The 9,761-nt window shown below is 38.3% G+C and overlaps 1 protein-coding gene across 1 annotated transcript; it reads right to left on the bottom strand.

The window, feature by feature from the left end:
- Positions 1-1,557: 1,557 nt before the first annotated feature.
- LOC107679857 (transcription factor Sox-14) lies at positions 1,558-3,295 on the bottom strand. Its single transcript, XM_016475565.1, has one exon. The coding sequence runs from the start codon at positions 3,096-3,098 to the stop codon at positions 2,382-2,384; it is 717 nt and encodes a 238-aa protein (XP_016331051.1). The 5' UTR covers positions 3,099-3,295; the 3' UTR covers positions 1,558-2,381.
- Positions 3,296-9,761: the final 6,466 nt, after the last annotated feature.

Raw genomic sequence — 9,761 nt, 5'->3', positions numbered from 1 at the left:
TCAAAATAAACACAGACTGAAAAAAATCGGCGCACACTGACTCCCTAAAAAACCTTTTTTTTTTTTTTTTGTAATACAGGAGGAGAACTTGTACTAACTGTGTTGAATTACAGTATTATATGAATCTTGACCAATTGTGAACGAAATATAGACTAGCAGTTATTCTGAACGAGTTGTAACATGTTTGCTGTTCACATCAGAAGTCAAATTATTGAATAGAAAAGAACAATGAAACTGAATTAAAGGCACAACGGCATTTAAAAACATTGCACATATTAATATTTTTACATTAAACCAAAAAGCTGTTACTTGTAAATGCAAGTAATGGCAAATTTAGTTAGCATAAATTTGACTATTATCATTGTTTTCGTTATTATTATTATTATTATTGAGAGCTTAGATTAAAAAAAATCATATTTAGGCTCGATATTTATTTTACGGGAGTGGATAAGAATTTAGGGGCGAGTAAAAGCCAAGCAACGTCATAAATCACATTTTACATGTAGACTTAGTTAATAAAGAAGGTGTTAATTAATTTGTTTTGAGAAATGTATAGCAGGGTGTTTCTGTCGGTAAAGTGTTGAAATGATCTAAGCGGTGGAACAGGTGGAACAAGCATAGAGTCCCTGAAGGGTGAAACGTTTTATACACAACCACACATCATAGAGTGTGATCGCCTTATTTCAGAGACATGACACACACCTGAATGCAGAAAGTTTTACACTCTGAACACAGCAGTTCGCGCGTTTTACAGGAAAATATGAGTTTACAATATAATAAAAGTATAAAAAGAAAGAAAGAAAGACATCAACAAGCCGACTGGAAAATGGAGATGGTAATGTAAACTGGCAGCCACATCTGCAGTCTTCTCCAATGTGTCACAGCGCGTTTGTATGCGAAAATCGGCACAGATTTTAAAGCACCCGACGCTTTGTTAAATTGTTTTTATTGGAAATTGTTTTGTAATACTAAATGGCATGGCTCATACTCGCACCACCCCTTCTTCAGTCCAATTTCCATCCTATTGTGGGTCTCAGGGTAAATCACAATTCATGTTCGCCCTCAGTTTCCCTAAGCGTCCCTTTACAGTAATTGTTTTGCCATTTAATTTGGACCGGCGGTCCCTATAGAGCAGTCGGGAACGCCACGCGCTGACAGAGTTCATCTCAAATCTATGCCGAAAAGCCAGATGGTTATTAGGCAGCGTCCGCCGAAACGTTTGACTATTTAAGCTGTGCTGATTGAGAAGATAATTATTGTAGATATCTAATCGGTGCAAGATCAATTTCAGTTTTATGTTCAGCAGTTAAGGCCTGTGCTGTTCTCTCTACCCGGAAAAAAACAAACAAACAAACAAAAAAAAAAACCACATTATATTTTAATGCACAAATAAAACCCGCTAAGTTCTGGAAGTTGGAAGTTGTAAAACATTATAAAACGCATGTTCGGGCTCACTGTACTTACTGACATGCCTGTTACCTTTTGGCACGACTGTATAAGAGCATAGTCAAAAAGAAGATTCATAAATAGTTTAAACAGGCAATGTAACAAGGGTTATGAATTTTTAAGACAGATTGTCTTTATTCAAAATGTCTTTGCTCGGCAAATGAACAAAGAATCGAGGTATCACCCTTTTAGATACATTTTCCTTTCCATTAACATGACATAATTTAAGTTACCATCGCAGATAACAAATACAACATGAACTGCTTCGCTTCAAACTTTATGTTCCTTCTGAAATCAAATAAACGTGTGACTATCACTGAACCACAGCGAAAAAATGACAAATTAAAAATATTGAAGGATAATACTTTTTTTCTTTTTCTTTTGATATTTTAAATAGACCGTCTACTTTTAGGTGCCGGGTTGATCATTATAAACAATATAACCCGTATAATCTATGAAACGCTGAATTTCTCACTTTGAAATCCTTGAAGTCGTATCATTTGAATTTCAGAGTGCCAAAAAGAATGGTGAATACAACAGGCTGTACAAGAAACATGAATCCTAACCGTTAGTTGTGCAAATCAAAGACATTCAAATAATAATACAAATATGATGAGAACAACAATTATATTAAGTGTTCAAACAAAAGTAGCATTATTATAGCATCAACTTGTACATAATAAATAAAATTAAAGGCATCCAAATCCGGTAGCCATAATAATAAACGTTTGAACATTTACATTTCTTACAGTTCTGGGCACCTGCCTTACATCTATTCCAAGATCCAAGTTGGGATCCAAGGAACCTCTCGTAGATGGTGAACAGTTCATGTCCACACGGACTCAGTATAAATGTCTTGATCATTCCTCTCTTCTTATGTACATGCATTGCTGTATTCAAGTTTGCAAAAGAGGAGACTGTTTTTAGTGGTGGAGTCACATAGCAGTGGCATGTGCTGATGAGTACGGGTCAATCCCACTCTTGGTCATACCTGGGAACAGTATGTAGGCAACAGGCGGCTGTAAACTCGATGCCGACCATGCGGTGCAGTTACACGGCACCACGTACCCAGGGTTTGTGGGCGACGGGTGGGTGTGGGTGTGCTGGCTGGGGCAACCCAGGCTCCCGAATGCGCCGTTCTGGTATCCCAGAGAAGATGCGTAAGGTAAAGTGCTGGTGGCCAACGTGTGGGGCATCTCTGTCATCTTCTGGATAGCGCTGGAGCTAAACTGGCTCGGGTCGAGGAAGGAGTAAGGGGCTGATGTGGGTGGCAGGAACGCACGGGCTTTTTCCGAGGATCCTAAAAGCGAGTCCGTGGCTGAGAGCGGAAGTCCTTTCAGGTGATCCGTGTCGCCCAGGTAGGGCAGAGGAAACACGTACCTGTCCTTCTTGAGGAGGTTCTTGGGTTTGCGCCTGGGTCTGTATTTGTAGTCTGGGTGTTCTTTCATGTGTTGAGCCCTCAGCCTCTTGGCCTCGTCGATGTACGGTCGCTTCTCGGATTCAGAGAGCAGCTTCCACTCGGCGCCAAGTCTTTTGCTTATTTCTGAATTGTGCATTTTGGGATTCTCTTGAGCCATTTTCCTCCTCTGGCCTCTTGACCAGACCATGAAGGCGTTCATGGGTCTCTTGATGTGATCTACCGGCTTTGACATTTTTACGGTTCCCTGTTAAAATAAGAACAAAAAGTTCTTCGACCAACCAAGAGAAAATAGTATTCACCTGTCCTGCAGACAGACACGGATCATGCCACTTCTGGAGAGCCGGAGGAGTAGGAAAACGGAATCAATGGGAGAAAAATCCACTAATTCTTCCGTGTTTGTCGCAAAGCTGAAAGATTTCTCTTCTTCAAAACGACAAAAACCCCCTAAAAAAAAAAAAAAAAAAAAAAAAAAGTTCTTCAACCAAGCAAGAGAAAACAGTATTCACCTGTCCTGTAGACAGACACGGATCATGCCACTTCTGGAGAGCTGGAGGAGTAGGAAAACGGCATCAATGGGGGAAAAATCCAGTAATTCTTCCGTGTTTGTCGTAAAGTTGAAAGATTTTTCTTTTTCAAAACGACACTATTCGGCTGAGAGAAGAACAGCCACGCGCGCCACAAAATCCAGCGCGGCAAGCGAAGTTTCCGCGATCTGTTTGCGTGCTTTTTTTCTCGGAGGATTCTCGCCCCGCGAAGCACCTGGCTGGGAAATGAGGAGAAGCGCGTGAATGAGAGCCAAAAGCGGTGAAGTTCAAAGGCTGGGCTGGTTCGCTCTGCACGCGATCTGACATAATCGCAGGGCGTTCACGCGCCAACCTGAGCGCCCAATCAGCTCTGAGAAAGCTACATAATACCTAGCAAAATATGTATATTACAACACAAACAAAGATCGGGGAGGAAAAGGAGGTGACTCTCTTCCCTCCCCAAATCCATTTAGTTGAAGGTCTACAAACACAGACCTTCAACCTTTTTGTAATAAAACCTGACATCTACCAGCGTCAATCCTTCAGAGACGACAGATGCCTGAAGAATAGACAAATTCTTATTTTAAACATCGCTGTCCTTGTACGAACACGGTTCTAGGTGTAAACTTTATTTACTTAAGATATTTTGACAATTTATCTGACGTTTATCTTCTTTTTTATTATCATTACTCATATTTACTTTAACAGCAGAATTGTTTTTATTAGATAACATATTGCTTATTAGATAACAGTTGTTGCTTTTTTTTATTTATTTTTTTAATATAAATTAAAAGCGCATATGGCAAGCTTAATAATTAAAACCTCAATGCGCAAATACTGAAATGTCTAAACAAGAGAAATAACGAAAAGACAAACGGTATTAAATATCTCTGAAAATAAGCGTGCTGTCTGAGGCAGTGGCCCCCAGGCCAATATTTCCCAAATGAGAACAATTGTCCAAAGCTCTCCTGGGACAGGCTGGGTTGGGGCTTGCACCTGTTTTGCTGCTGTAATCTCACATGTGTAGAACATGCCCATGGACCCTTTCTCAATAGCAACATACTCACGCAATTCTGGCATTGTGAGAACAATGTTGCTCATAGAATCATTACATCCCACAATTAAAACTTGCGCTGGGTGATGTGTTTTTGTTTTCATTTGTAACTATTTCTAACAGATATTTGCACGAATTCTGGCAGAACTTATTTATTAAATGATTCAGATTTCATGTAATTGCTTTAAACATTAGATTCATGGTCACATTAAAGTTACTTAATTATTTTCAGTAGAGCATATTTTACATTGAAACTGCGATTAATTATCCCTGTCGTTCTCCTGATCTTTTTCTCCTTTTCTCTTTTATATATATGGCAAATAAACTTCCGAATTCATTTACAATTGTCAAAATCCACCCAGATGTGTGAACAGAAGTACTACTAATTCAAGGTAATGTTTTGTGTTAAGGTTCGCGCACTAAAACCTTTAACATGCACATTTGAGTGTTTAAAAAAGATCAGGGTCTTAATGAGCCTGAGGCAACGAGCTTGATATATGAGAGGCACGGGTGTAATTATTAAGTGAAATGTATAAGATATGTGATATCTCGAGGAGGGGCCTTCAAGCGTGACATGAAGAGGGATCTGTCTGTAATTTAGCACACGAACATATAGGCTATTGTATCTTATTACACGATACAGCGTTATTTCAAAACATGCAGGTATTAATCTAAATGTTGAGAGATAAATGTCGTACGTAGGCCTATGTATGCATTCCAATAAGTGTTAATTCATTAATTTACTTATTTATTTATTTTTACTTATTTATGGGTTTGTCTGTGATTTGTGCGTTTGGACTTTGTTCACCCCAAAGCGTAAAATATCTGTCAAACCTATTTTAATTGTATTTTTTTTCTGACCGGCGAGGGGTATTTAGTTGATTATGCACTTCATTTGTATTTTTGTATGTTATTATTATTATTATTATTATTATTATTCGCTCAGTTTTATTCTTCCAAGGTCACATAATAGCTGAATAATAATGCAGATGTATTGATTTTCACAGACATATGCAGTATATATGAGTTTTAGCCTTGCAGCTTGTAGGTGAGGATGGTTTATTGTTAGCCTTAAGAATTATTTTTATTTCTGCTACTCTTGTTGTAACTTTATTTTGCAGTGCAACATAACTCCTTTTTTGTTAATATCACGTTTTTTAAACAATATCTGCATATTAAACGTAGTTATCAATGCCATACCTTCTGACAAAAATAAAAACAGCCGTTGACGTTCAATATAATTTAGTGATCAAAATCCATGAACTTATATTTAACTTTTTTCTTTCTTTCAATTAAGCTAAAACCCATGTGTATATAAATCCTCAATGAGGCGCTGATGGAAAATGCATCTGGGGAGCATGAAGTGTGTTTCTTAGTGGTGTCGGCTCGATATCCATCAAGCTTTCCCGTTCCACCGCCTCTCAGCCTCGCTCTCCATTTCAGAGCACAGCCGAGAGCAGTGCACCAGAACACCAGCCTGATAGAAACAGAAATTACAACGGGAATTAACAGAAATTATTGGGGCACATAGCATTTGACATAGAGATGATGTACTCAAAGCCAAATTAAGTGAGATTTGTGAAATCAAGCACGCTGAGGCGCGCGCGTCATTAAATGGGAGCTCGTCATAATGGAGGAGATATTCCGCGTGCATATATGGATCGCAACTGTTTGCGCCTCTTTTATGCGCTTACCGAGGAGTTTAGCATCCCACCAACGCATGCAAAGGTGTGCATGTATATTCGTGTTTTGATGTGTGAGATATTGCACCACTTTGCTTTTCAAGCTCTTTTAACTGACAGTAATTTAATTTTTCGATATCATGTATCAATATGCTACTGGTCAATATGCTACTGACATGAGCACCATTTATGCTCAGAGAACTGTTAATTTAAAAGTGTATTACTCTCAAGCATTTGCAGGTCGACTGAGATGCACAAAGGCAACGGAGGTAGGTAGGCCCTACGTGCAAAAAAAATGCAAATCAATTTAAAGCCTAAAGTTGAGCTATTATTTTACGAGATGATCGACCTACAGAAACCCGTCTGCTGTATTGAACTTGAACATTTTTTTTAATTAATAGCCCTCTGTTTAACAATTAAATGAATTACCTTAAACCTCTTGGAAGACAACCGAAATTCCAAATCAATTATTAAAAAAAACTAATCTCGTAAATGTATAAAGCGATTTATTTAAAGATATAATTTTTTTTTATACATTATTGCTATTTTATCCACCTGATTTTAATTTTTAGGAACCTAAGGTAATCAGTACAGTATCTTTCTAAGTGCAAATTAAATGTTTTACTGATCATGACGCTCAAATGACAACGCATATTTTAGTGGTCGCGACACTTCACAGGACAAGAGGCTTGGAAAATGGATGGATACTTCAGTGGTATAGGCCTATATGAAATAAAGTCAACTCAATAACAATAATTCCATGAAATACAGCAAAACAATTCGGTTTCATCTCAGTTGTAGTGGTTGTCCCTGGTTTTCTCCGAATCAGTGGTAACACTGCGTAAATCCCACGTGTTCCGACCCCCTTTTTTCACACGGGGTTCATGAGATGGATACGGTGGTACAGTAGCTGTCCATGGTCCTGATGCGCTAAGTGGCTTTTTCCACTGCTAACTCGCGGTCCCACTCAGGACTCCTCACAAACCCGTGTTGACATTTCAATGCTTTTTATTCTTGTTACATCCCATTTGCTGCTGTGATTCTGCTCGATTGATGCTGCAATATATGTTTTCCCTCTGAGAATTTGGAAGTGTGCTCTGCCAAAAACCTCTGCGACTATGTTGCATGTTGTTTTGTAAGCCAATATTCACCCCTTAGGAATTATCTTGGTAAGTTAAGTTCTGTGCGTAACATCGCGGATTCAACAGCGGAAATGGGAGTGTGTTTACAACGGAAATGCTCTCATTTATACAAAGCACATGAAGAGCATTTAAAATGTCTGACCTAGTGGGAATGCAGACATTATTCAAAAGCAGACTGAGTCCCTCTTTGCCTGGGCGTCACCTCATATGCAGTTATTAAATTAAATTCCAAGGAAGTCTTAAAGGTGATTGTATCATGATAAATCTGCTTATATATACCGTATATATACATACATACATACATACTGTGTGTGTGTATATATATATATATATATATATATATATATATTGTGTGTGTGTGTTTGTTTGTTTTACTATTAATGACAAAGATTACCTACTGTAATTGACTGCTAAATAGCAGCAGTGAAGAGCCAATGAAGTAATCAGCATTTAAAATGAACTGTTTACATTGGAAAATTACATACTTAAAGACCACTGGCACTTACCAAATATGAACTGAATTATAATGTTTCCTCCCCTAAGGGCTGCTATGTCTGCCAATTATATAGACAGACTGTAATGGAAGTTAAAAGTTGTCTTGGCATCTTTTGAGTCAACACTAAGCAAACCCCTGATGACCTCCAGCAACTTTTCACTCCGACTGCCAGTCTGAAAGGTAAAATTCAGAAAATTCTATCCATTATGAGACAGTGGGTTGAAAAGTGTAGTATTGCCTCAACCCCCACCCCATTCCATCTCCCCCTCCCAGCCTGCTTCCTCCTCACAGACTGACATTATTTCGCATATTCAAATTGCCAGTGTTTGTTCTGGCCGTGGCTCTTGGCTCCCATTTCTCTCCAGTGTGGAAATTGATTTTAGTCAGCTGTCACAGCCAGCATTTTTCTGGAACCTCTGCAAAATATATATTTACAAAAAAATCTGTTTGGTTTGGAGAAATTTCATTAGCCCACGCACCATTCCAGGCCCCTTTTTGGAGCGGCCATAAGAGTGATGAGCATAATGCTATTTTGGGAAAACGGTGAAAGACAAGCCATCGATGCCTCAAGATTGGGCCACATGTCTGGGAAAGTGTCCAGTCATGGTCAGGCCCAGTCCATCTTCTGCTGTTTACATATCTGTTTCCTCTTCTTCATTCTCTCTCCATATCAATCTGTGATTATCAATAGCTGGGACCAAGCCCTAATCAAAACCAAAATGAGCATCGAGCAGAAACGTATAGCCGATGGGAGACATATAAAATTGACAATTCTCATGGTCAAATATTTTTACAATATAATATTTCATGAAGGAGCCCAATAAGAGCCCCTTAGAGAATCCTATGCCTTGTGCAAAGGGCAGAGTTAATGAAAAAGGAAAGACAGAGCCAATGATTGAATGAAATAAAACAGAATGGAAATTAAAAGAGGTTCAAGGCATTGGTTGATAATGAAAGGAGGAGGGTAATGCTTCAGAGACACAGAAGCAAGCATCGCACAATCATACAATACAATTAGGATTAAAGGGGCCAGGCACAGATAACAGGAGATAGGGATGAATTATCACCCAAAAAGAGAAATGGGGCCTCTTTTCTGACCTTCATTAAGAGGAAGAAAGGCTTGCTCACAGCTGGGATGACTTGTGGCACACTTTCAGCTTCATGATTGGTAATTCCTGCTAGATCAGCCTCTTGAGGAAGGATATGGAAAATAAAGACGAATATAAATAAATAAAAATACATAAAAACACAATTCAAAACCAGTGACCCTGATGTCACTGCTTTAATCAGCATAATTTTTATTTGTCCTCATTTAGGCATATTTCCATTAAGATATAAAGGGATAGTTTAGCCAAAATTCTAAATGATTAACCCTCAATCATACCAATAAACTCAACCGATCACAAACCTCATTGGTTTTGGCGCAAGACTTGGATTAAACCACCCAATTTATTTGGACTACTTTTACAATATCTTTTTTTAATGCATAAAAATGTTGCTTACATGGACTTTCAAAGGACAGATGAAAATGAAGAGAGAACATGAAAAATACTTTCATTTGTGTTCCAAAGATGACTGAAAGTCTTATGGGTTTTCAGAAATGTTTGTTGTTGGGTAAATTAACCCTTTAAGTGGTAGTGAAGGAGATTAAGGGCATTTTGGAAATAAAATTACACTAACTGAATTTAAAACAAGCTCCAAAATCAGTAACACCAGTGTAAAATGCATTTCAGTTCCACTGCTGAATGAGCACTGAATGCAACACTAAAGGAATGAATAAACTCTGATGCTAACAAACTCAGATTATCTATGATTTATATGATCCTTTAAATAGAAATCAGCTTCACACAAACCCTGACATTATGCTTTTCATTTACAGGCTGACACTAGTAGTGACATGCACGATTTAAAGGAAGAACACAATACAAGCAAGCATCTTGCAACCACGCTGAGAACCAAGGTACACACAAAGAGAGAGAGAGAGAGAGAGAGAGAGA

The sequence above is a fragment of the Sinocyclocheilus anshuiensis genome, unplaced genomic scaffold (genome assembly GCF_001515605.1).
Source record: "Sinocyclocheilus anshuiensis isolate Anshui unplaced genomic scaffold, SAMN03320099.WGS_v1.1 scaffold736, whole genome shotgun sequence".
In the NCBI taxonomy this organism is placed as follows: Eukaryota; Metazoa; Chordata; class Actinopteri; order Cypriniformes; family Cyprinidae; genus Sinocyclocheilus; species Sinocyclocheilus anshuiensis.
The sequence above is the reverse complement of the archived record's forward strand: the minus strand, read 5'-3'. Positions and strand labels throughout refer to the sequence as shown.

Bases quoted from the DNA above. Each gene is read 5' to 3' on its own strand.
- LOC107679857 (XM_016475565.1), bottom strand. From the start codon at position 3,098: ATGTCAAAGCCGGTAGATCACATCAAGAGACCCATGAACGCCTTCATG.